This window comes from Pristis pectinata, chromosome 10 (assembly GCF_009764475.1).
Source record: "Pristis pectinata isolate sPriPec2 chromosome 10, sPriPec2.1.pri, whole genome shotgun sequence".
In the NCBI taxonomy this organism is placed as follows: Eukaryota; Metazoa; Chordata; class Chondrichthyes; order Rhinopristiformes; family Pristidae; genus Pristis; species Pristis pectinata.
Window position 1 is genome coordinate 13,784,251 of NC_067414.1, and position 27,654 is coordinate 13,811,904.

At 42.6% G+C, this 27,654-nt stretch overlaps 1 protein-coding gene across 1 annotated transcript in view; it reads right to left on the reverse strand.

Annotated features, from left to right (window-relative positions):
* Positions 1-27,654, reverse strand: part of dst (dystonin) — a 464,609-nt gene that overhangs the window by 168,198 nt on the left and 268,757 nt on the right. The window contains 8 exon segments of the mRNA XM_052024808.1: positions 2,806-3,123; positions 6,050-6,258; positions 9,443-9,566; positions 9,660-9,836; positions 11,858-12,403; positions 15,380-15,655; positions 16,997-17,230; positions 18,471-18,626. Coding sequence (XP_051880768.1) covers positions 2,806-3,123; positions 6,050-6,258; positions 9,443-9,566; positions 9,660-9,836; positions 11,858-12,403; positions 15,380-15,655; positions 16,997-17,230; positions 18,471-18,626 — 2,040 coding nt within the window.

Genomic DNA, 27,654 nt, shown 5'->3' on the forward strand with positions numbered 1-27,654 from the left:
AAGCAAGAGATGGGAGCTCCAGGGAAAAGTTAACTCCTGCTGATCCTGCCTCAATATTTGACTCAGATAAGTGAATCCACAAATTGACAAATGAAGAGAAGAACCTCATGCATCCACTGAGGGAATTCCATCGTGTTCCACACCAACACAAAGGCTAAGAGAAAATCCTAAGTAAATTCCTCCAATCTCTATGCAGGCATTGTATCAGAGAAAGTCTCATTGTGAGCACCCTAATGGCATAAGTTAAATCTTTCTCGACAATCTAGACCCTGCCAAAATAAATTAGCTTGTGAATACATTAAGATTCACACCAACATTCTTTAAGTTTTGATTTTATTCCATGCTCCTTTCTGTTAAATCTTCCTCAAGCACAGCAAGTCTTTGGTTGGACTGAACTAAAGGGATTACTGAAGCTGGCTGTGGGAACTTAGAATCACCACTGGAGGCGATGTTATAAACCTGGTTAATTCAGCGTCCCACTTTCCTGCAATGTCTGGCTTCATATCCCAATCAAGCTATTCACTTTCTAAAAATAAAAAAAACATCCCCCTTGCTCTAAAGAGAACATTTATATTTCAATATTTATACAGATCCCGTTGCTGAGCTGTGCTTTTTAAGGTCCTGTATTGGTCCAAATCAAAATGATACCGAGACAGCTTGCTAGTGAAGGTTGAACTGGTCTAGAACACACAGCACCAATCAGCCACAAAGGTGTCCTTTCTGATGGAGCAGGCCCCCCAGGACAGCTTATGTTAGATTCTGACAGATCACAACACATCAGCCACATTCATGAACACACTTTGTCCTTTTTTCCCTCACCCTCCCTGCAACATGCAAAATATCCAGCTTCATTTGTTTATCTTGGACAAGATGCCATGGTTGGCCTTCTATCTTATGTGATTCACTAGACAAGTAACCAAAGGTCCATCTAGTTAGTTTTCAACCAACTGCTGATTACATTATACAACCAAACTGCAGTTGCTGAAAAATCAAAAGTTCAAACTCGATCAGTTAATCTACACATCCAGACATCAGGCAGGAAAGCCTTTTATCAATTTTAAGGAGCTGATAATTTGAAAGGTAAATTATTGGAAGGTGTTCTGAGAGATCGGATATACAAGTATTTGGACAGCCAAGGGCTGATTAAGGACAGTCAGCATTGCTTTGTGCGTGGTAGATCGTGTTTAACGAATCTTGTGGAGTTTTTTGAGGAGGTTACCAAGAAAGTAGATGAAGGAAAGGCAGTGGATGTTGTCTACATGGACTTTAGTAAGGCCTTTGACAAGGTACCACATGGGAGGTTAGTTCATAAGGTTCAGTCACTAGGTATCCATGGAAAGGTTGTAAACTGGATTCAAAATTGGCTGTGTGGGAGAAGACAGAGAGTGGTAGTGGATGATTGTTTCTCAGACTGGAGGCCTGTGACTAGTGGTGTGCCTCAGGCATCTGTGCTGGGGCCATTGTTGTTTGTTGTCTATATCAATGATCTAGATGATAATGTGGTAAATTGGATCAGCAAGTTTGCTGATGACACTAAGTTTGGAGGCGTAGTGGACAGCGAGGAAGGATTTCAAAGCTTGCAGAGGGATCTGAACCAACTGGAAGAATGGGCCAGAAAATGGCAGATGGAATTTAATGCAGACAAGTGTGAGGTGTTGCATTTTGGAAGGACAAATCAAGGGAGGACATACACAGTAAATGGTAGGGCACTGGGGAGTGCGGAGGAACAGAGGGATCTGGGAGTTCAGATACATGGTTCCCTGAAAGTGGCGTCACAGGTGGACAGGGTTGTAAAGAAGGCTTTTGGCATCCTGGCATTTATAAATCAAAGTATTGGGTACAGGAGTTGGGATGTTATGGTAAGGTTATATAAGTCACTGGTGAGGCCAAATTTGGAGTATTGTGTGCAGTTCTGGTCGCTTAACTATAGGAAGGATATCAGTAAGATTGAAAGAGTGCAGAGGAGATTTACTAGAATGTTGCCAGGTCTTCAGGAGTTGAGTTACAGGGAAAGATTGAACAGGTTAGGACTTTATTCCTTGGAGCATAGAAGAATGAGGGGAGATTTGATAGAGGTTTATAAAATTATGAGGGGCATAGACAGAGTTAATGCAAGTAGGCTCTTTCCACCTAGATTAGGAGAGATAAGTACGAGAGGACATGGCTTTAGGGTGAAAGGGGAAAGGTTTAGGGGGGACATTAGGGGAACTTCTTCACTCAGAGAGTGGTGGGAGTGTGGAACGGGCTGCCATCTGATGTAGTAAATGCAGGCTCACTCTTAAGCTTTAAGAATAAATTGGATAGATACACGGACGGGAGAGGTCTGGAGGGTTATGGACTGGGTGCAGGGAAGTGGGACTAGCAGAATAACGTTTCGGCACAGACTAGAAGGGTCGAATGGCCTGTTTTCTGTGCTGTAGTGTTCTATGGTTCTATGAAATAAGATTACCTATTTTGAATAGGAAGGCTAAAATAATTCAGTAAAATGGAAAACCACAACAAAAGAATTGTCTTCCTAAAGAATCCAACTTTCCCTTGATCAGCAGACCTAGAAGAGGAAGTTTACTAACCAGGTATACTCTAACACCAGGACTTCATTGTTTCACAGATACTGAAAGTTGATTGTAATTAGAATTCTTCAGTTATATGAAATAAGAGCCGCCCTCCGTTCATGTATGCAAATGAACACTCATTACCCTAAATGCAGACAAACAACATCCACGTGTGCAAATAAACACCGTCAACGTGCATGTGTGCAAATGAACACTCGTCTACCTGCACATGTGCAAATGAACACTGGTTTACCCGCATATGTTGTGACAGTTCAGTGATGTCTTTTCCTGGCCCATCAACTTCAGAGAGAGACTGAGATTTCTTGGTAACAAACTGCTCGATTCTTTGGAAAGTCTTCTCGAAGAGCTCCACTTTGCCTCTGAGTTTTTCCAGTCTGGCCGTTCTTTCTTTCTGCCGGCCACTGGCTGAAGCCAGACGTTTGGTGAGTTCGTCCACCTTTGCTTGCAATGCAGAGGCAGTTGACGGGTCTGCTGTGGCGATGAATTTGTTGGCCTTCTCTTCAATGGCACTGATACTGCTTTGGCGGCTAGCAATGTTCTGTTCTAGTGCCTGAAGAAGAAGCACATAAACCAACCGCTTGTCATACAGTTGAGTGTAAGTGCCATAAAACCATTTACAATGGACTTGAATTGATCACAAAACAGCACGGTCTCAGGCACTGTGCTGTTCCTGCCACAACCAATCTTACCACCCCTGCATAAACAATGTCATTAAATTTAATATTGAATCGTCACAGCACCTAAATTTCTGAAGAAAACAGATGAGGGAAATAAACAGTTAAATAAATACAACGGGTAATTTTGCTCAGTTTATATAACCAGTTTTGGAGCTTCCTCTAGATGAGGTTTGTTCCTTGAAAAGGAAATAGAACAGCATTTCTGCACTGTTATAGAACTGACTAGTGCAAATACTTAATCTGGTCACACAAGGAGTAGTTCACATCTTGTTGAGCTGGAGGAAATGTTAAATCTCAGAAAAATGCTATAAATTACTAAAGAGTCGAATGTCAAATGTGGAACTCCAGTCTCACTAGTGTGATGTTGGGGCTGGCATTGCAATTTAAAAAAAAGCAAAGATTTACATTTTGAACATATCATGTTAGGAAATTGTGGGCATGCTATGTTGGCGCCGGAAGCGTGGCGACACTTGTGGGCTGCCCCCAGAACACTCTACGCAAAAGATGCATCTCACTGTGTGTTTCAATGTACATGTGACTAATAAAGATATTTATCTTAAAATGTGAGCATCATGGCCTACATTTTTGACTCTCTGTACAGATGCTGTCTGACTTGCTAAGTATTTCCAACATTTCCTGTTCTTACTTCAGATTTCCAGCATTTGCATTATTTTGGTTTTATCTTACAGTCCGCTTTCACTCGAGATATTTGTTTAGCTTGAGTTATAGATCCAAGCCAAGAAACTACACATCGGCCTTGATCTAATGCAGATGACTTGCCTCCTCCCTATTGCTGCCCACCTAGTATCATTACACATTCTTTTTCAAATACGTAGCTGCTTCCACATTTGTTTGATGAATAGGCAACAGAAGTTAATTTTGTCAGTAATCATCAGCTATGAGTTGGAACTCTCAACTGCGCTCTGAGTGAGAGCAGACTGTAAAGTAAAACAAAACCAAAATAATGCAAATGCTGGAAATCTGAAATAAGAACAGGAAATATTGGAAATACTTAGCAAATCAGACAGCATCTGTACAGAGAGTCAAAAATGTAGGCCATGACGTTTACATTTAGTACTATCATGATTTGCTCAAAATGTAAATCTTTGCTTTTTTTAAATTGCAATGTCAGCCCCCAACATCACACTAGAGAGACTAGAGTTCCAACATTTGACATTCGACTCTTTAATAATTTATAGCATTTTTCTTTGTGACTAGATTCTAAGTAAACAAAATTACGCACAAAGTTCCATGGTGCAACAATCACTTACTGTAAAAACAATATTTTAAAAATTCGGTTTTCCTACAAAGCACCTCCCATGCATAGCATGTGCATGTCCCGCATTAAAGCTCTGATCCACGATAAATTATTTGACCAGAATTTCCAAGCCAAGACGCTGAGAGTGCTGTTATCACAGGCTACAGCATAAATGGCTTTTGAGAGAGGCTGCCAAGATTTCGATTCCCAATTGCCTTGTGGGGCCCTCTGCAGGATGGGACTGTACAGCAGAGGGTACCAGCTCAAGGTAAGATTGAAGCCTTACACGCTCGAATAACCTGATGATACAAAACATGATGATGCAGGAGGAACTCAGCAGGCCAGCCGGCATCCATGGAAAAAAGCAGGCGGTCAACGTTTCGGGTCAGGACCCTTCTCTGTATTACTGCTCCACTGCAAAGTCTCTTCAAAGATGCCCACTTTGAAGAAATTTTCTTCCTCTCTTCGACAGGAGCTTCATGAGCCCCTGTCTCACTGCTCCACCTGTGTGATCTCCTCTGCTTTCCAGCTCCTCAACCATGTGCTCACTCAGACAAGAAGGGTCCTGACCCGAAACATTGACCGTCTGCTTTTCTCCACGGATGCTGCCTGGCCTGCTGAGTTCCTCCAGCATCATCGTGTTTTTCCTCTAGATTCCAGCATCTGCAGTCCTTTGTTTCTCTAGTAACCTGCTGATACATCTTGACAGTGACAGAGCTAAGCAAAGAGGGTTGTCCCGCTGCGAGCAGCTAAAAAAATTAGATCTGTGTCCTGTGGCGTTCAGAAGAATGAGGGGTAATCTTATTGAAACATGCAAGATCCCAAGGGGGCTTGACAGAGTTGACGTTGAGATGCTTTGGCTTGTGGGAGAGTCTCAAGCAAGGGACATAGTTACAAGATTTGGGGTGGTTATTTATAACTGTAGGTTCTTCTCCTCTCAAAGGGTGTTGAATCTCTGGAATTCTCTACCCTGGAGAGTTGTGGAGGCCAGATCATGGGGGCTATTTAAAGTGAAAGCAGACAAGTTTTTGAAAGAAGGGGATTGAGGGCTATGGGGAACCGATGCAGAAGAGATGAGGCCTGGGGCAGATCAGCCATGATTAGATTGAATGGTGGGGCAGGCTGGAGGGGCCGAATGGCCTACTCCTGCTCCTGTTTTCTTATAAGAGGGGAGAATTGCAGACCGACTCTCCTAAGTTTTAATTTTGATTCTTGCAATACAAAATACATCTGAAATATTAACATTGTTCTATGCTCGGTAGAATTTTGCAAAGTGGTAAATTTCACTGCTTTTTCCGGGAAGATTATTTCTGTGTTTGTTTACAGAAACTATGCATATGATTAATAAATGTTTGTAATTTATTTTCTATTAAATTTTTGGCATAAATTTACCTAACTACATTAAATTGACACACCAAACATCGATAAAAGAATTCCCCAGTGAGCAATATTCAAAACATGAACAATCTTAAATACTTTGTACCCGATGAAATATTTTTGAAACTGCAGGCCAGATTTCACATTTAGATGCTTCTACTCACAGTGTTTTTACTAAAGGCTTCTTGAATGGCAGCAGAGTTTAAGGGAATTTCCTCTTCATTGTCCAGGCTCTTTTCGACACTTGCCATCCAGTCAAGCATTTCATCCAAACCATCCTGAACACTCAAGGAACGTGTGAGTGTCACCTGTAAGCTCTCATTGCGTTCATTGACCGACTTGGACAGATTCTCGTATCTCAGCACAACATCATCTATTTAAAGACAAAATTTCGGTAAATCCAATGTCATACTTCTGTCCCCGTTCAGTATTCTTAACATCAGTGAAGGGAGCCCATTGCCTGCCAGTATTGTAGCACAAGGGAGGACTGCTACAACTGGACTGCTCAGATGTTTATAAATGCTTGTCAATAAATGATGTCCAATTCTGAACTCTTGCACATTTCCTATTCTGATCACTCAACTATTGGCAGTCATGCTTTCGGCTATGCAGGTCATAAGGACCAGAACTCTTTTCTTAAGCTTCTCTGTTTCTTGCTTCTCCTTTATGATGCTCTTCAACAGCAAAAATTCAGGTCTCCTAATATCTCCTTATCCGGCAACATTAAATGTGCTTGATGACGGCGCTGCGGACAAATTAAACATGCTACGTCATTACAAAAAAGAAGCTGCTGGAGGAACTCAGTGGGTCAGGCAGCATCCGTGGAGGTAGTCAAAGAGATAATTGACGTTTTGGGTTGAGATCATTACAAGTTGTCTTTTTCAGAGGAGTATTCCTGCTTCTGGATCATCAGGAACTCCATGTCAACAAAGGAAGTCAGCAAGATTTTCTTCAATTGAAATGAAGATTTTGTAAGCTATTTCCATGATGTAGTACCTCCTTTAATCAATAAAGCAGCTTGCAAGGACCACAGCTCCAGATCAATTCTATTTTGAGAGCAAGTCTGAAAGGTTAATTTGGTGTCTGCAGCAACACTAATGTAAAAAAGATATCAATCTACTCAAACCAGTATGTTTGTTGGACACTGGCTCCTGCACCTCCAATCCCACTGTCTAAATTCTCATTGTGAATTTCAACATTAAGTCAAAATCATTTGAGATACACACTAGGGACCAAAAAGGTCCTTCAGCTCTGAGTCTGTTCACCATTTCAATCATGTCCTATCTGTAACTCAACCATATTTATCCACCTGTGCTTCACACCTCTTGACACCCACTGACTAACTACCGATCTCAAATCCCAAAAGCTTCATTTATTTCCTAAGCACACACTGCCTTTTTTGGGAAACGGTACTACAAATTTCTACCACCATTTTGGTGAATATGATTTTCCTGGACTAATGGATACTGGAATAGCAGTTGTGTCTGGGTTAGTTCCTTCTGTGTTGTATTATTCTTTAATCTAAGACAAATGGGAAATCCAGTATCGGTTGTTTACACTCACTGACAAAAGATTGAATCAGCTTTTGATTGTATTCAAAATTCCAGTCTGATGCTAAAATAGGAAAAAGATTGAACTTTTGATAAACTAGGGCTCCGGGGCTTTCTTGCCTGTGGATGCTCTGTCTCCAGGGAAATGGCAAGTGATATAAAGCTTGGTTCAAAACTCCAATAAAAATAATTTTGGAAATAAGGGAAGGTTGCATATGAAGGCCCATGGCCTCTCTCCCTGCATTCTGTCATTAGAAGTGGAAACCTCAAGTGAAGAATAATGATACTTTTAAGAGAAAGATAGCACAAAAAGAAAAGGAGCAAGATGATATATACTGGTGGCGATAAAAGAAGTGGAGTGCGGAACAGGTTGTGTGGAACCCATTCCAGTGGATAAATCTGGTCATGGGTAACATAGTAGCGCAGCTAGCAGAGCCACTGCCTCACAGTGCCAGGGACCCAGGTTCAATCCTAACCTCTGGTGCTGTCTGCGTGGAGTTTGCACGTTCGGTAGTGTAGCGGTTAGCGTAACACTATTACAGCACCAGCAACCCGGGTTCAATTCCCGCAGCTGTCTGTATGGAGTTTGTACGTTCACCCTGTGTCTGCGTGGGTTTCCTCCGGGTGCTCCGGTTTCCTCCCACATTCCAAAGATGTACAAGTTAGGAGCTATGTTGGCACTGGAAGAGTGGCGACACTTGCAGGTTGCCCCCAGAACACTCTCAGTAATGCAAAAAGACACATTTCACTGTGTGTTTTGATGTACATGTGGCTAATAACATAAGACGAGATACCTATTCATCTTCTGCCTGTAACCGCATGGGTTTCCTCTGGGTACTCCGGTTTCCTCCCACATCCCAAAGTTGTGTGGGTTAAAACATATTAACATAGAAAACCTATAGCACAATTCAGGCCCTTCGGCCCACAAAGCTGTGCCGAACATGTCTCTACCTTAGAGACCCATAGCCCTCTATTTTTCTCAGCTCCATGTACCTATCCAAAAGTCTCTTAAAAGACCCTATCATATCTGCCTCCACCACCGTTGCCGGCAGCCCATTCCACGCACTCACCACTCTCTGAGTAAAAAACTTACCCCTGACATCTCCCCTGTACCTACTCCCCAGCACCTTAAACCTATGTCCTCTTGTGGCAACCATTGCAGCCCTAGGAAAAAGCCTCTATCCACCCAATCAATGCCTCTCATCTTCTATCAGTTCCCCCCTCATCCTCCGTCGCTCCAAGGAGAAAAGGCCGAGTTCTCTCAACCTGCTTTCATAAGGCATGCTCCGCAATCCAGGCAGCATCCTTGTAAATCTCCTCTGCACCCTTTCTATGGCTTCCACATCCTTCCTGTAGTGAGGTGACCAGAACTGAGCACAGTATTCCAAGTGGAGTCTGACCAGTGTCCTATATAGCTGCAGCATTACCTCTTGGCTCCTAAATTCAATTCCACAGTTGATGAAGGACAATACACCATATGGCTTCTTAACCACAGAGTCAACCTGTGCAGCTGCTTTGAGCGTCTTATGCACTCGGACCCCAAGATCCCTCTGATCCTCCACACTGCCTAGAGTCCTACCATTAATACTATACTCTGCCATCATAGTTGACCTACCAAAATGAACCACTTCACACTTATCTGGGTTGAATTCCATCTGCCACTTCTCAGCCCAGCTTTGCATCCTATCTATGTCCCGCTGTAACTTCTGACAGCACTCCACACTATCCACAACATCTGGTAGGTTAAATGGCCACTGTAAATTGCCCCTAGTGTGTAGGTGAGTGGTAGTACCTGGGCAGTTGCTAAAAAGTAAGGGGAATAGGATTAATGTAGAATTAATGTAAATGGGTGTTTGGTGGTCGGCAAGGACACAGTAAGCTGGAGGGCCTGTTTCCGTGCTGTCTCCCTCTATGACTCTGCAAAATACTGGCACAGACTAAGAGGCCAAAAGGCCTATTTCTGTGCTGTACACTCTAAGATTCATGCACTTGTTCTGACCAACGTACCCAGGTTATCTTGGATTTCTTTGCGATTCAGTAAGAGATCACCATCTGTACCCATAAGTCCATCCACGGCTTTCCTTAGCTTCTCAACAACGCGCTGATGCCCAGATATCTGATCATGTAGGTCCTACTCACAGGAAATAAAAACAAAACACTTATTGTGAGATGCATGAGAAATGAAGATGTGAACAACTTATTAGAAGATGGACAGAAATGCAACCTTGGCTTGCTCCAGCTGCTTCTGAAGGTTTTTGGGATCTGCAGCAATGGCCTCCATCAGCTGCGCTCCTGCAGCTTCCTCAGTAGCTTGAAGCCAGGGTAGGAGCCCAGATGAGACTTCTTGGTAATGCTCATACTTATCCACCACGTCTTTGAGATTTTTACCCAACAGATTGCACTATTGTTCGGAGAAAAAGTCAATGACATCAATCAGATGAGTCAAACGCAAGCTTTTTCCGCAAACTAATCGAGTTCTACTTGGACTAATGTTTGAAGGTTTTGATCAGGAAAGGTGATCTGCAGCTGAGGGTTTCAAGCAGGCTTTCACCAGCAATGTAGCTATAAATCAAACATTTGAACAAGTAGTACTCCTTTCGCTTTGCTCAGATTTGCATGTTACATTCCTCTGTTGTCCAACAAAACTGAATAATTATCAGTGAAAGAAATTAATAACGTTAATTTTTATGAAAATCAAATGAATCAATGTAGATGACTCAACAATGGACCACAGCGCATAATACACAACTAGTGTTGGAGGAGAACTGGATAACCAGGGAATTGCTCCTGGATGGGTGTAAACTTAAGTAATTCAGTAATTCGTTTGGCGGGGGGGTGGGGGGGAGTGAAGGAAATGAAGATTTGTCTCAACTAACATCAGTGCAACAGTCTCCAGAAGTATTAAACGTTGCAGCATAATAACATGCCAGTCAGCTCAACTATTCACACATGGGGACCTTGTTCAAATCATATTCACCCACACTTTTCCACAGCCCTTGCAAAGGCTTTTCCTTCATCCACCTTCTCAGCCTAATCTTCAATGCTGGCATTTTCTCCCTAAACTGCAAACCCTGGAAATGAATTCCACAGCCTCACAACGGTGTTCTTCTACTTTCTGCTCTCTTACACCACCTCAAATGTGTGGCCACAGAATAGACTGGACCAATCCACCTAACATGAATGGCAGTATGTAGCCCACATACACGCCAATTTCTAAGTCTATTCCTCTTAGAAACTTTGAGCAATATAATCTCTCATTTCTGCTTGACACCTTATATAGCATCATACAGCCCAGGTAAGACTTAACGTGGTCTTTGACACCACTGATGTCACCATCTTCGTCGATCCCACCCCTTCCATTTCCGACTGTAGATTGGCCTTATAACGCTGCATTCCTACAAATCTGACCATAATGAGAGCAGCTCAACCAATGGTTTGCCTTGCCACCATCAAACCCCATCCAACGAACTTTCCTTATCAGCATGTGCCTCTTAGGGACATCCCCCTCACTGGACATACTATCAGGCTGAACAGTCTGTTTCGAACTTGAGCATTTCAGCTGACCCCAACTGAACATAACTCAATGACCTTTCTGTTACAATGTAGTCTCCAACGAACAACTCAGCACATCCGCTACTGGAAAACCTCATCCGTGTCCTTGGACACCATTAATTTTAGATGTCCACATCCCATCCAAGACCCTGCTTACTCTTCAGCCACACTCACTAGACTGCATTCATTTCAGTTCTCCAACCTTTCCACTTAGATCCCTTTTTGGTCAAGCAACTCTTCCTCTACAAATACATCAAGCACCATGGAATCCCCATTTCCCCAAACTCTCTCTTCTACAGGTGCATCCCTCAATTCCATTCACAACCAACACTGGGTGGCACATCTTCTATAGACTAGACTCCACGCTTTAGAGCCCCCTCCCTAGTGTCATGCAGCACAGAAACAGGCCCTTCAGCCAACCAAGTCCGTGCCAACCATCAAGCACCGATTTCCACTAATCCAACACGAATTCCATTTTATTCTCCCCACATTCCCATCCATATGTCCCAGATTCTAGCCCTCACCTATACACTACGGGCAATTTACAGTGGCCAGTTAACCTACCAACATAGGCATCTTTGGGACATGGGACCAAACCATCGCACCTGGACGAAAGCCTCGTGATCTACTGTACATTTTGATTCCTAATGGATTTTCTTCTCCCTACATTTCCCCTGGCGACACATTGTATGAAATCATTGATATACAAGGGTAGAAGGGAGACCTCTACCATCCTTACGGCCCCTTCACCCACTTGTCATCTCCAATGGCTAGAAGCCCACCGGTCTGTTTAGTAACATAGAAGGCAAGAAAAAACAGCCAAGATATCAGAAGTTCTTGTCTCAGCAAAAGGCAAAGTGGAAACCTTACCTTAGTATGCAGTGATTTATAACAGTCACTCGCCTCATTCAGCTGGCTCTGTACCAGTGCACAAGTTGCAGACGTATCAACTTGAGGTTTGCCATCTTTATTCAGTCCCAATTTACCACAGGATTTGGCAGCATCAAGGACTCTTTGTCCCGAGATAGTAATGTACCTCAAATCTCCTTTGTGAGAGATGACATCTTCAGAAAAGCTTTTCTGCCTTATCAGTTTGTCAGCAAGAGTGTCCATATCTTTGGCACCAGACTGGAGATCCTCCAGCTGTTGCTCTGACTGGCGCAACCAGTTTTCAAATTCACTGTAATCTGTGGAAAATGTCTTCAACTCGTCCTGCACAGTCTGTATCAGTTTCAGTCTGCTTTCAGACTGGGCCAGCGCGGACTCGTACTGAACCTTCAACTCATTCAAGTCCTTCTCCAACTTCTCCCGTTCTTCTGCTGGAATACTCGAGCCTTGCTTCTGCAGGAAGTCCTGGACTGATTGCGTAGATATAATGTAAGACTGCTGTTGTGACACGATTTGTTGGTGATGAAGCTGTTTGGGACAAAAGGAACAGTCACCTTGTGAACATATGGGCATTGAAACAAAAATTACTAGTTACACAGCACATAAATCTAAACTGAATACTCGTGGAAAAAAGACATGCATTTTATAGCACCTTTCATTCCCAAAGAACTTGCTTGACAATTGGCTCAATACACGAGGGCTTGGCTTTAAAGTAATGGGTGGGAAGTTCAAGGGAGATATCAGAGGGAGGTTTTTCACCCAGAGAGTGGTTGGTGCATGGAATGTGCTGCCTGGGGTAGTGGTGGAGGCAGGTACACTGGTCAAGTTCAAGAGATTGTTATATAAGCATATGGAGGAATTTAGAATAGGGGGATATGTGGGAGGAAGAAGTTAGATAGTCTTAAGCAAGGTTTAAAGGTCGGCACAACATGGTGGGCCGAAGGGCCTGTATTGTGCTGTATTGTTCTCTGGTTCTATGGAGGTGTGGTTACTATGCAATGTAGGAAATGCAGCAGTCAATTTCTGCCCAGCAGAAGCAGCATCCCACAATCAGCATTTCAGTGATGTTTGTTCAGTGATAAACATTGCCAACATATTAAAGAGCCCTCTCATTCCACTATTTTAAATAGTATTAGGGGATCTTGTACATCCATTTGAGAAGGCGTACAAAGCCTTGTCTTTACCTCCCATCAGAAAATAGAAGCATTCTTCTTCCTTAGGTGATTCCTTGGTGTCAAGAATGACTTATCAGAAGGGAGTACCACTGACAATGCAGCAGCCCCTCACCACTGCACTAGAGTGGCAGCCTAGATTATTGCACTCAATTTTGGAGGACGGGAGTTGTACAGAACCACCTTCTGTCACAGAGGCAAAAGTGTTACTGACTGAGCCAAGGCTGCTGCCTGCTGTTTCCATTCTCCCTTCAGTCAGTATTCATTTACAATGGTTATGCCTTCAAGTTCAGCACTGGGTTCTTAGCTACTCACAATACTTATTAATGTCTTGGATCAAAAGACAGAATGAAATGCATCTAGTTTGGCTACAAATACATTACCAGAGGGGAAAGTTAACTGTGAGGAAGATGCAATGAGTTTGCAAACTAGGTAGGGTGTGTGAGTGGATAAGAAGGCCGTATAATGCGGGAAAATGTATGGTAGGAAGATTAGGAAATACAGAATTTAAAAAAGATGATGAGAAACTGGTAAATCTTGCTTTACAGAAGGCTCTTGGAAACACTCAGCAATCAGGCAGCATCTGCTGAAGGAGAAATTCCCCTCCTCCCCTCTGACTTAAAGCTTCAGGTCGAACACCCTTCATCAGAACTGGACAAGTGAGAAAACAAGTGCATTATAAGTTGCACTTGGGTTGGCAAAAGCAATATCTGTGATTGTGGGGGTGGGGTGGGGTGGAGTGGAGATCAAAATGTCCAGATGACACAATTGCTATCAGTGGCCATGTCTGACGTAACATCATTACTTCACTGATGCTGCCTGATCTGAGGAGTGTATCCTGCCTTTTCGTGTTTCTGATTTCCAGCAACTGCTGTGTTCTACATCTCGCAGTTCCAGCACTTTCTCTCTCTCTCTCCCCCACCCCTCTTCCCCCTCCTCTCTCTCTCTGCCTTTACTCATCTTCCTCTATTTTCATTCCTCCAGACATATTATCTATAATTTACAATTATTCATTTCTCTCTCCTTGACGGCTACTAAAAGCAATTGCATTGCCTGGATCACCTTTGTCTGCACTCTATCGGACATTTCTGTTCTCTCCAACCCTAACCCCCTCTGCAACTTAAAACACTTCCATTTTCTCACGTCTCCAGTTCTGATGAAAGGTCATTGACCTTAAAATTAAACTCTTCTTCTGTCTCCAGATGATACCTGATCTGCTGAGTATTTCCAGCATTTTGCGTTTTCATTTCAGACTTCCTGCAAGTGCATTTTTCTTTTGCTTTTCAATTGTAGAAAGATCTTGTTGTCTTAGTTTATGAAATATAAAAACTAACATGCAGGCACAGCAAGCAGTTTTTTAAAAAAATGTATTCATTTTTTTGAAATCTGGATGTCACTGGCAAAGTCTACATTCAATTGCAAATGCTACCTGCCCTTGAGAAGGTGATGGTGAACAACCTTCTCCAACCACTGAAGTTCTTCTGGTGTTGGGTGGGGTGTTCCAGTATATTGGCCAGTGATGATGAAGCCCTAATGACATATTTCCAAGTCAGGGCACATGCAACGTGGAAGGGAACCTGCAGGTAGTGGTTTTCCCTTGCACCCGCTCATCTTGTTCTTAATTGTGCTCGGAGCAAATTATTGAGGAAAATGTTATGTTGGCCTTAGTTGAAAGAGGGTTGGTGACAAAAATGAAAAAGCCTTGGTGCAATAGTGCAGGCTGCGTGCAGTTCTGGTTTCCATGCCCAAGAAAGGATTTCTATGCCAAGGAGTGATGCAGGGCAGATTCACTGGATTGCTTCCTGTGATGATGGAGTTATAAGAAGATATTGACTGTCCCACACACAGAATTGATTGGAAAGTGGTGGTGAGGGGAGGGGGGCAGTGGGATCCAATGAGGCATAAAATGAATTGACAGAATCAAGAGGCTGTTTCCTCCAACTGGAGAGTCTAGAACTATTAGGTTAAGCAGTCAGCTGCTCAGTCCTGTGAGAGATTTCTCTGAAGGGTGATAAACCCTCTCTGGATGGTCAGTTATTGAGTTTTTGCCTCAAAGGGGAATTGAGTGGGATGGGGATGGGGCTAGAAAGCGGACAAGGCACAGCCTTGATCTTACTGAATGGTGGAGCTGTCTCGAGAACACACCGCGGACTCATCATCTTTCTTATGTTCGTACTTTCCCAGTGTCCACATTAATATCCACATGCATTTGCATTCCATTCGATTGTAAATTCAAATAGACTCATACAACATGAAAAAGACCCTTTGGCACACGATGTCCATCATGACCCATCTAATTGCATGCAATTAGCTGTCAAAATTAAATTCCTACCTTGGCTTTTTCATGTTGTCGGTTCAAATCTCCATCAGTTGCTAGTTCCTTCTCTTCATCTCCCATGGTCTCACTTAGGCTGCAAGGTAGGTTTCCATTGACTGTATCTTCATTCTCCAGGATCTTCAGTCCATCCACTGAAATAGTGTTGCCATTCTGATGTAGTGTTTCTTTTCCCTTCTGTTCAGTCGATGGTTCCTGCTCCATATGGGACAACCAATCCAAGAGCGATTGGATTTTACTGTTATTTTCCTTCAGCTGTTTCACTGCTGCAGCCTATAAACAAGATTCAGTGAATGACAGACTCCTCAGAGTACCAGTGCACATACTTCAAAAACCCTAGGCCTAAGATTTTAATTATCTTACCTCTGGTTTCTAACCAACTCACCAGAGAGAATATTCTTCCTCTATCTATTCTGTCAAAACCAGATTGAAAATCCCTGCAAGGTCACAGAATTGTAGGATCGTACAGCATGGAAACAGGCCATTTGGCTCAACTCATCACACTGGTCAATGGGCATCCTTCCATATTCATCCCATCTCTCAGCACTTGGTCCAGTACCCTCTATGCCTAAGCAATTCAAGTTCTCCACAGACACTTAAATACTGTCAGTGACCCAGCCTCAGCCAGTGGCAGTGCATTCCAGATACTCATCACTCTCTGGGTGTAGGTGGTTTCCCTCATATCCCCTCTGAATCTCTTCCCCCTTACCCCAGATCTACGTCCTCTGATTTTATCTAATTCTGATCTGGGGAAAAGTTTCCTGCAGTCTACCCTATCTATACCCCTCGCAATTTTATAGACCTCAATCATGTCCCCTCTTAACTTCCTATTCTCCGGGGAGTAAAGACCTAGCTTCTTCTGTCTCCCTTCATAACTAAACTGCTCCATCCCAGGCAGCATCCTGCTGAATCTTCCCTGCACCCTCCGCAGCATCCTTCCTATACCTTGGTGATCAGAACTGCATGCAGTACTGCAGCTGAGGTCTGACAAAGATTTTTTAAATTTGGAGCATAACCTCCCTACTTCTGTATTCAAAGCACCTGAAATGCTAACTCATTTTCTCATTCCACAGATGCTGCCTGACCTGCTGAGTGTTTCCACCATTTTCTGATTTTATTTCAGCCTTCCAGCATCTGCATTTTTTTGATTTTTGCTCCTGACCTTCTCTGTTCCATGGAGTAGAGTCCTAACTATTTCAAGTTCTCCTTATTGCTAAGAACTTTAAGTAATGTATTTTATCATATACTTATTAGAGAATTATAGAATAGTTATAGCACAGAAGTAGGTGATTCAACTGATCTTCCAGAGCAACTTGCTAGTTCTACCCCTGCTCCCTTCTCATAGCCTTGCCAAATTTTTCCTCACATGTATTTATCCAATTCCCTCTTGAATAACACAATGAAACCTGCTTCCACCTCATCTACAGTCGTTGACTCTAGATTCCAACCACAGCCAGCGTAGTTTCTCCTCACGTCACTCTTAATTCTCTTCTCCTTTATTTAGTCATGTAAAAATGAGAAATGTATAGTCTATAGCACTAAATCCTATGGATCAGAGATCAATAGGGGGACAGGTTAAGTTATAACCAAGGTGAAGAGAACAATAATCCACACCTTCTCAGTTTCCTGTTTGAGAGCGGTTGTCACAGCTTCATCCAGGTTCTTGATGTTGGAGTCGACTTTCTCACTCAATGCACTGAGCTTCAGTTTGGCTTCTGTAAGCTTGTTTTCCATTGCTGCTTTCTCCTCTGGTTGAAGTTTGTCCCCATTCTTCTCCAGAAACTGTTCGGTTGCACTTGCCACATTTGTTAAAGTAACTGCATGAGCCTGGATTTCCCTTTGTAAGGCCTGAAACACATGGGAGTAACATGCAAGTAAGACCGTGTGGAACAACTGTGTCATTTTAAGTAGAATTTTGGTGAAAGAATCAAGTACTTGAGTGGATAAAATCTCCACACACAATTCCTTTTACTATTTTATGGGCATTTTTACTAATTATAAACAAAAGTTTTTTTTTAAATGGCATCTTTCACAGCCTTTGGGGATACTAAAACATTCTACAGCCAACAATCTACTGTTGAATTGATTTAACAACAAAAAAGTGACAATGGATTCACAAGGGAATGAGAAGTTAGAACGCAATAATGACAAAATCTGTTTTCTGATGATAATTGTTTGAGGGTAATTATTAGCAGGAGATTGGAAAGAACTACTCAGTCCTCCCCTTCCAATGATGCCAGGGGATCTTTTGTATCCTTAGTTTGCAGTCTCTTCTGAAAGATTGTTTCTCCAACGCCAAAGTATAGCTCTTTATTACTGGGAACCTTGGCTTGGGCAGCACAGTGGTGCGGCTAGTGGAGCTGCTGTCTCACAGGTGCTGTCTGTGTTTAATTTGCACATTTTCCCTTTGATCATGTAGGTTTCCTCTGGGTTCTCAGTTTCCTCCCAAAAACATGCAGATTGGTAAATTAATTGGCCATCGTAAAGTTGCCCCTAATGTGTAAATGAGTGGTAGAATCAGGGTTGTCCAGATGAGTTAACCAGCCACTGACCAACTTACTGGTATAGAATTGTTTATACCCTATTTGACTAGACGTTGAACATTTTTGACCATCAACGTAACAAGTACTTTTGCTTCGTTACAAAACCCACCCATTCAGGAACTACCAGTCACTGCTGGTGATGCCTATCACTTACACATGGTAAGTGCTTTTATGATTGAAGATTGATAGGGCTTAACACGGCAAATCTCATCTCAAAGCACTTCCTTCCAATCTCTTTATTCTCTTCCAGACTGCCTCAATGAAATCTTTACTGCATAGTAACCAGAAGTGCAAAGCTCCAAGTGTAACGCAGTCTAAACAATGAATAGTGAACCTGGACTAACATGACATTAATGCCTGAGCACCTTAAGTTCTGCCCACAAATGGGGCCAATCAATGGACCCCTGTCCTGCCAACCTTGGTCTATGGTCAATTACATAGACAAGGACAGAAGATTGAAGTTGCAACACTGAAACAAGTAGCTTTGTCATCTAATGTAGCACTTCACATCTCTCTGACTTAATAAAATAAACTGTACCACTAACCTGATGTTCCGCCTGATGCTGTTGTAAATCAGCTAAGTCATCACTGGAAACAGATGTCTTACTGTCACAGCCGATTACTTTGTTTTCTGTCACCAACAGCAGATCACTTATCTCCTGTAGCCTCTTATTACACTCCTCTTGCTTTTCTTCCAATACCTGTTTTGCCAGCAAAAGCATGTGTTTTACTTATTTTGGTCTTGCTTCCTTGCGACACAGAATTTTCTTGAAATATAAAGTCCCACATTACTTCACCAATGTATGCTGCAAACATGGTAACAGGTGGTAACAAAGTGAACAAGATGGTTAAGGTAAACCAGATTAAACAAAGATGAATCTCACAAAAGGAGTTAGCTCAATCAATGCTGTATATACCCAGAACTCATGCAAGGAGGAAGATTACAGCTGCATTTTTATTTGATTTGTTCAGATGGCCTTAGACTCCAGGCTCCTTTCTCCTGAGAGATTTTGCGAGAGAATATATGCGGCAAGTGGCCATCTGTAAAAGGTCTATAGAACAGTGTTAGTCACATTGTGCAAGATCTTTTAACTACAAGCAGTGTTCTATTTTGAGTGCTCGGCAATCTGTTGTGTGTTAAATAATTACAGAACCCATGCAGTGGCATGCTTAAATAATCTTTCATGTGTAAATAACTACTTGTTTCATTTGATTAAAGACACGACACACTCCATTTGCAATATACTTCATGCTGCAAAAACTTGAAGTTCAACAAGATTACACTGAAGCTCCCCCCCCACCCCACCCCTGCCCCCACAAACCACCGCCACCCCCCCCCCAAGAAGTTGGGGGAGCCGTTATCTTCAGAATGTGACATTAGACTCTGAAATAATTTACTTCAGAGTCAATCATATGGGAGATGCCCTTTAAGTATGAAGTCATTCTGGCATAGATCTCCTGACACACTATGCCTGAGAGGCAGAAAGGACCTTTTAATGCAGAGGGATGTAAGTGATGGTTAACAGTTCTTGGAGATTCCAACCAAACCTGCAGGCCAGCTCTTTCAATAGACATGTCCAAGGTGCTTCCAATTGCTTTGCTTAGCTCTTGAGTATGATGTGTGGGAGTAGGGGAGGGGAAAGTGGTAGAATTAAGGACGGGTCGGAATTCTACGCTCAAACCTGTTTTCTTCTCGGTTACTAAGCAGTTACGTGCACACATTTGCACTGTGTTTTACCACTTATTACTGACAAACTGAATTTTTGTCCATTGCTCAAGAATTAAATTATAAATATTTATAACAATAATGATACAGCACCTGAGGAGTGTACTTGACCTATAACATCCATGGAAGCTCTTCACAGAGCCCATCTAATTAGACTCAGGCCCCTTATCTTTCTCCTAGACAGTTTGTCCACTCCTTTTGGAAAGTTTTGACTGACTCTGCTTTCACCATTCTTTCAGGTGATGTACTGCAGGTCCTAACAATTCTCTCTGTAAAAACTAAACATATCGCCTTTCTGATGCTAATGCTAATTATCTTTGATCTTTGTCCTCTGATTATCTACTCTTTTAATGGCAACAGATTTTCCTTATTTATTCTTCCAAATCTGAATCTCTCCATAAAACATTAACTCCAGGCGACCGGTACTTTGTTTTTTCATGAATACTTCAGGTTTTGTTCTAGAACACAGAACATAGAACAGTACAGCACAGTATGGACCCTTCAGCCAACCTATATATATCTATCCATGATCAACACAACCCTTCCCTCTTACACAGCCCATAACCCTCCATTTTGCATTCATCCATGTGCCTATCTAAGAGTCTTTTAAACGTCCCTATTGTATCAGCCTCTGCCACCACCACCACCGGCAGTGCGTTCCAGGAACCCACCACTCCCTGTGTAAAAAACCTACCTCTGACATCTCTCCGAACTTTCCACCACTCACCTTAAACGGATGTCCTCTGGTATTAGCTAATGCCGCCCTGGGGAAAGGTGCTGGTTGTCCACTCTATCTATCCCTCTCATAATCTTATACACCTCTAGCAAGTCGCCTCTCATCCTTTGTCGCTCCAAAGAGAAACGCCCCAGCTTGCTCAACCTTTCCTCATAAGACACGTTCTCTAATCCAGGCAGCGTCCTGGTAAATCTCCTCTGCACCCTCTCGATAGCTTCCACATACTTCCTGTAATGAGGCAACCAAAACTGAACACAATACTCCGTGTGGTTTAACCAGAGTTTTATAGAGCTGCAGCATTACCTCGCGGCTCCTGAACTCCCCCGACTAATGAAGGCCAGCACACCATACACCTTCTTAACCGCCCTATCAACTTGCGTGGCAACTTTGAGGGTCTATGGACTTGGACCCCAAGACCCCTCTGTTCCTCCACACTGCTAAGAATCCTGCCATTATTCTTGTATTCTGCCTTCAAGTTCAATCTTCCAAAGTGTATCATCTCACACTTTTCTAGATTGAACTCCAATCTGACAGTTCTCCGCCCAACTCTGCATCCTGTCTATATCCTGTTGTAACCTACAACAACTTTCTACACTATCCACTATACCTCCAACCTTCATATCATCTGCAATCTTACTAACCCACCCCTGCACTTCCTTATCCAAGCCATTTATAAAATTCACAAAGAGCAGGGATCCCAGAACAAATCCCTGCGGAACGCCACTAGTCACCGACCTCCAAGCAGAATACGTTCCATCTACTACCACCCTCTGCCTTCTGTGGGCAGCCAATTCTGAATCCACACAGACAAGTCTCCACAGATCCCATGCCTCATGACTTTCTGGATGAGCCTACCATGGGGAACCTTATCAAACACCTTATTAAAGTCCATATACACCACGTCCACCGCTCTACCTTCATCAATTTGTTTTGTCACCTCCTCGAAAAACTCAATTAGGGTCATGAGGCACGACCTGCCCCTCACAAAGCCATGTTGACTATCCCTAATAAGACTAGGACTGTCCAAATGCTCGTAAATCCTGTCCGCAAGGATCCTCCCCAATAGTTTACCTACCACTGATGTATGACTCACTGGTCTATAATTCCTAGGATTATCCCGATTACTTTCCTTGAACAATGGAACAACATTTGCCATCCTTCCATCGTCTGGTACCACTCCTGTGGCCAGGGAGGACGCGAAGATAATTTTGATCCCTTGTTCGTCAGGCATTTCAAACAATGTAAAGTCTCCACTGTAGCCTATGCCACATCATGCTGCTATTACAATCTCAATACTGGTGGACATGAATAGATAATTTAGTGCAATTCTGAAATTTATGAGGCAATCTATTTCTTAAGGGGAACGAAAGAAAGGATGATATGAAGGGTCTAGGTTAAAGACCAGGACTTATCTGCATTTGTTATGTGCACACTGACCTACCTTGTCTCCTGGCTAAACAATGCCTCGATTTTAAAATTCTCAAACTGTTTTCAAATCCCCCTATTGCCCCCCCCCCTTCTTACCTCTATAACCTCCTCCTGACCTGTGGCACCATGCTACTGCAAACATGAGGAACCCGGTCTTTTGTCACCATTGGCAGCCGTGCCTTCAGTTGCCAAGGTTCTAAGCTCTTGAACTTGTTCTCTGAAGTTCTCTGCCTCTCTCACCTCCCCCAATATGTTTCTTAAAACTTAACTCTTTGACCACCTGCCCCAACATGGCTTGGTGACAGATGTAGTTTAATAAATTTCCTGTGAAACACCTTAGGATGTTTTGCTACATTAAAAGGTACATTAAATTTAAGCTCCCAAGTCTAAAGGTTAATGGCAGAAGCCACATAGGGCTTTTGCAACAACATGGCTTGAAGTAAAACAAGAATTTGACAAGTATATTGCAACACATTCTGATTGCCTATATTTTCAGTGTAGAGACTTCAAGTAATATTGGAAAGTGAACAAGTGCAGCACCCTTAACAGAAGCATGCTAAAGAGGATTTTCTTATGCATCATGCCAACTTTCCACAATCAAACTGCTCAAACCTTCTGGTCATCCTGCTCTAATCTGGTTTGCAATTTAAGATTCAATCCTTTCATCTGTGCTGACATTACTTCCATTACACTTCTGAATGATGTCTGGGTCTTATTTAAAAGCTTGAGCAGTTTCCTGTTCTCCTCAGGGGGGAGATCCAATGCGTGTTCCGAAATGAAGAACTGGATGTCAAATGCAGTGCCATCTAGTTGAGTTTTTATGGCAGTGAAGCCTTCTTCTAAATCCTGCAAAAAGAGAGAAATGGCACCAAGGGTCACACAACTCCAGAGAGCAAAGGAATATAAAATTCATCAGCCAAAATCTACCTGCAGAATAATCAAGAGATTTCACCATTATTAAAAGGTAAATTGGACTGCTATTTCCACCCTGCATGTAGACAAGTTAATAACAAAATTACTAAAATATCCTGCCTCATCAGAAGATGCATCACCAATAGACACCAATAAGTTTGTAAGGATGTGAACCGTGGTACTCATTCCCCACAGAATACACCATTAAAAGTTAAGACTTATTGATTCAGATGTTAGTAAAATTTAACACCAGTGATTAGGCTAAACAACCTCTCGGGCACTAAAAATTTACTTTTCCAAGGGATGGAATTTTATTCTTTCAGAGTTCAACCATTGCTGAAAATAGTATTTATTTTTTAAAACTATTTCACTGACTTTCTTAATCCACTTTTTTTATTTGGCTTTCTGGACATGATTTGGCATTGAACTAAACAATAAAGTTTACTCTTTCTGGTTTAAATTTGGGTGCCTTAAAGTTTCTTTGACCTGATTGGTCAGGATGCTTGCTCTGCTCACACAGGTCCCAGAGCCCACACAGGAGGGACCACTGCAGATCGGCTTTCTAATTAGCACAGCTTCCAGTATAAAGGTCTACAGAACTAACTTGGGAAGAGTGGATGAAGTTTTAGCAATGACACATTAGCAGCAACCTTTTCTTCTATTAATATTCAATGTGCAGTTAATTCAACAACAGTCATTTTTTTTTGGCCATAAGTCTTTACTCCTAGCAGTGGGCCTTTTCTCCCAAATCCAGAATTCCATGAGAAATCCTTGACTATGGGGAAATCCAACCAGATGACCCCTCTGTAAACACCTCTGTTCAATCCATTTCCAGTTTCCTATCCTTTAATTCTCCATTTCATCCCACTCTGTCCTCTTGCTCTTTGGTCTTCCTGCTACACTGTTCCAACGAAGCCAAACATAAGCTGGAGAAACAGAAGACCATAAGACCAGAAGACATAGGAGCAGAATTAGGCCATTCAGCCCATCGAGTCTGCTCCACCATTCGATCATGGCTGATTTATTTTTCCCTCTCAACCTCATTCTCCTGCCTTCTCCCCGTAACCTTTGGCACCCTTACTAATCAAGAACGTATCAACCTCCACTTTAAATATACCCAATGATTTGGCCTCCACAGCTGTCTGTGGCAATGAATTCCACAGATTCACTACCCTCTGGCTAAAGAAATTCCTCCTCATCTCTGTTGTAAAGGGATGTCCTTTTATGCTGAGGCTGTGCTCTCTGATCCTAGACTCTCCCACTGCTGGAAACATCCTCTCCACATTTACTCTATCCAGGCTTTTCAATGCGATCCCCCCTCATCCTTCTAAACTCCAGTGAATACAGGCCCAGAACCAACAAACACTCCTCATATGTTAACCCTTTTATCCCCAGGATCATTCTTGTAAACCCCCTCTGGACCCTTTCCAATGCCAGCGCAAACTTCCTTAGATATGGGACCCAAAACTGCTCACAATACTCCAAATGTGGTCTGACCAACGCCTCATAAAGCCTCATCCTTGCTTTTATATTCTAGTCCTCTCGAAATGAATGCTAACATTGCATTTGCCTTCCTTACTACCAACTCAGCCTGCAAGTTAACTTTTAGGGAATCTTGCACAAAGACTCCCAAGTCCCTTTGCACCTCTGATTTCTGAATTCTCTCCCCATTTAGAAAATAGTCTACACCTTTAAGCACCTTTATTCCTTCTACCAAGTGCATGACCATACACTTCCCTACGCTGTATTCCATCTGCCACTTCTTTGCCTATTCTTCCAACCTGTCCAAGTCCTTCCGCAGACTCCCTGCTTCCTCAACACTACCTGCCCCTCCATCTATCTTTGTATCATCCTCAGACTTGGTCACAAAGCCATCAATTTCATCATCCTGATCATTAACATATAACATGAAAAGTGGCAGACCCAATGTGTAGGTTGTTGGATTATCACATCGTTGATACAAAAGTCTATAGTTGCACAACTTGGCTGCCATGTTGCTTACTTTATACAAGAGTCTCTACACTTCAAATCTTCAAAAACTAAATGCAGTGAGTGCTGGAAATCTGAAGTTTTAAAAAAATCAGAAAAGACTGAAAGTGCTCAGTAGTTCAGCCTACTTTTGGGGACTGTGGTTCAAGTCAATGAGTATGCATCAGAACTGGAGAAAAATCAATGATGAAAGGACATAGAACCTGAAAAGTTAACTCTTATTTCTCGCTCTTCCGGCATTTTCTGATTTTTAACTTATAGATTATTTCATTGGCCATAAAGGATTTTGGACTGTCTTCGAGTCAGGAAAGATGCTAGACAGCTTCTTTCTTTCTTTATCATGGCACTTGGAACATGAGCAAGCCAACTAATAAATAATCTCACCTTCAACATGGAACAACTCTTAACAATTGGATTGCTTAACTAACTATATTCTGACATGGGCTGAATGAATATTTGTCAAGCACCTAGAACTTCAGGACTCTTCAGCTGACCCACCAACTCCTCTTCCCTTACCCAAGAAATCTCACCTGGTCCATTCAAGATCAAAGGAATATTTAAATACTGTATTAATAATAAAGCAAAACAGATTTATTTTCCCAATGCCTGTTAAGGAGTCAGTTGTGGCTGAGACATTGAGGAGAACTTCCCTGTTATTTTTTGCATCTTGTGCCTGCACAACCTATTATGTCCAACTGATAGGGCAGGGTTGGTTAGAGGCTGAGTGAATGGTTTAGCATCACGGACAAATTCTTTGTAAGAATTAGATAGACGCTGTATAGATAGACACAGTCCAGTGCAAGTTATCAAGGAGACTCACTTTCAGCCCAATTGGTCAACTTCAAAGCAGTTTCAGAAGACAATGAAAAGACAGTTGAATCACGTTATAATTCCTTGCTCAGGTCCAATCGATCAATCTTGACAGAGCTAAAATAAAACCTTGGCCACGTGTATTGATTCTGCTCCTATAAAGCACCTTCAGACATTCTACTTTAAATCTGCCATGTCGTCCAAGATTTAGTTGGTGCCTAAATCCGTGAGGTTATTGTAAACTTATCTGGTTACTTCACTTATTTTTAAAAGAAATGGTAATTCTAATGAAGTCTTAGCATGAATGCAACCATTTTCTGCACAAAACTTGCCTTGTGCTGCTGGACACAATGTTGGAGAGCTTCCACGTCACTGGCAGTCTCAACCTCCAGAGCCCCTAAGGTGGCCGCATTTTCTTTGATGTGGCAGGAAAGCCATTCCAGTGTGGCAAGGAGTTCCTGATATGATGACCTGATCTTCAGCTGTGATGAAAATGAATGCAGAAATCTGAACCACTTGGTGTCAGAGTTATAAAACCTTGCAGCAGAAAAACCAGCAGTTAACAAAGGCAAAAACAGATAATCAGCGAAAATGAAAGACCCCATTAACTGAGTGCATTTTAAAGCTGTCTTTCGTGCTTTATACACCATGGACAGAAAGAAACTGTAATTTGATTGGAAAGTAATGATGAAGGACTTGAATACAGTCATGAACACACAACTGCAGTACTTGAGCACAATCCGCCAGCTACTTCTACACGGATGTGTAACATTGAACAACAAATACTGAATACAAAGCAGGTTATCATTTTCAAGGCAGATGAATCTTGGCGATAGGAGGTGGCTGTGGAACCCCACACAAGGAGGAGCCTCCATTCAATTTAGATCACGGCTGAATGTACCGGAATTCCATTCACCCACTTTACCTTCATATCCCTCGACACTGATAAAAATCCATCAACCTCAGCCACGGAAGGTCAAGAGTCCCCAAGACATTCACAGACTTTTGGGGAAATAGAATTACAGTCTGTAACATGGGGTTGCCTGGACAATGCAACAGCTCAACATAAATGAAATAAAGTGCCACTCTTAATTCTGGAAGTATTACAGAAGGGCGGCACAGTGGTGTGGCAGGTAGTGCTTCTGCCTCACAGCTCCAGTGACTCTGGTTTGATCTCGACCTTGATGCTGTCTGTGTGGGATTCGCACATTCTCCCTGTGACCTGGTGGCTTTCCACCGGTTTCCTCCCACATCTCTCTGACATATTGGAAGGTTAACTGGCTGCTGTAAATTACCCCTGTAAATTGGTAAAAGGCAAAAAAAAAATCAAAAGGTAATTGGACATGTGGGAGAGAATAAGTGATGGAACCACAGGGCAATGGGGCCAACAGGACTGCCTCTGCTGGGAATGGCTAAATGGGCTCCTTCTGCATCATAATTATTAAAATGGTGCAAGTGTTTGATTTCATGGGTTGAAAATGATGTCTTTCTAAAATATTTGCAACCTACCTCTTCTTCTTCAATGGCACACCCCAGGGCTTCAGCCCTGCTTGAGCACAGCTCCATCATGTCCCCCAGGGCAGCCTGTAAATCTTTGCAGTCCGTTTCCAAGTTCCTCAGGAACGCCTCATCAGCATCCGCGTGACATTTCTCTAAAAGTTCCTCTGCTGCTCTCAGGCTGCCTGTGACTGACTCCTCCAGTTCGCCCTTCAGTAACTGGGAAAAGGGTCACAGTCAATTTTCAAAGCCCCTTGGCGTTACTTATACTTGTTACCACATCTGGGTGTTGTCACACATTCCTCCAAAGGTACAACAAAAGAAATTACACGCAAATGACAAACAAACAATTAAGAAATAGAAAGCAGTGGAACAGAGCAAAAGAAACAGAGAGGGATATGAGATGGTTGGGGGGGGGTAGAGAGAGAGAGAGAGAAAGAGGGAAGGAAAGAGAGAGAGAGAGTATGAAAGGGAGAGCAGGGAGAGGGGAGAGGGGAGAGGGGGACTGTCAGGCAGCATAGGACAGGCGAATCAGGCCCAGTGGGATAGACAAAGTTGGAAGGTCAAGATGGAGCCATGTGGTGTGACAAGTCAGGCACAAAGTTGGGGGGATATAGGCACATTGGGGATG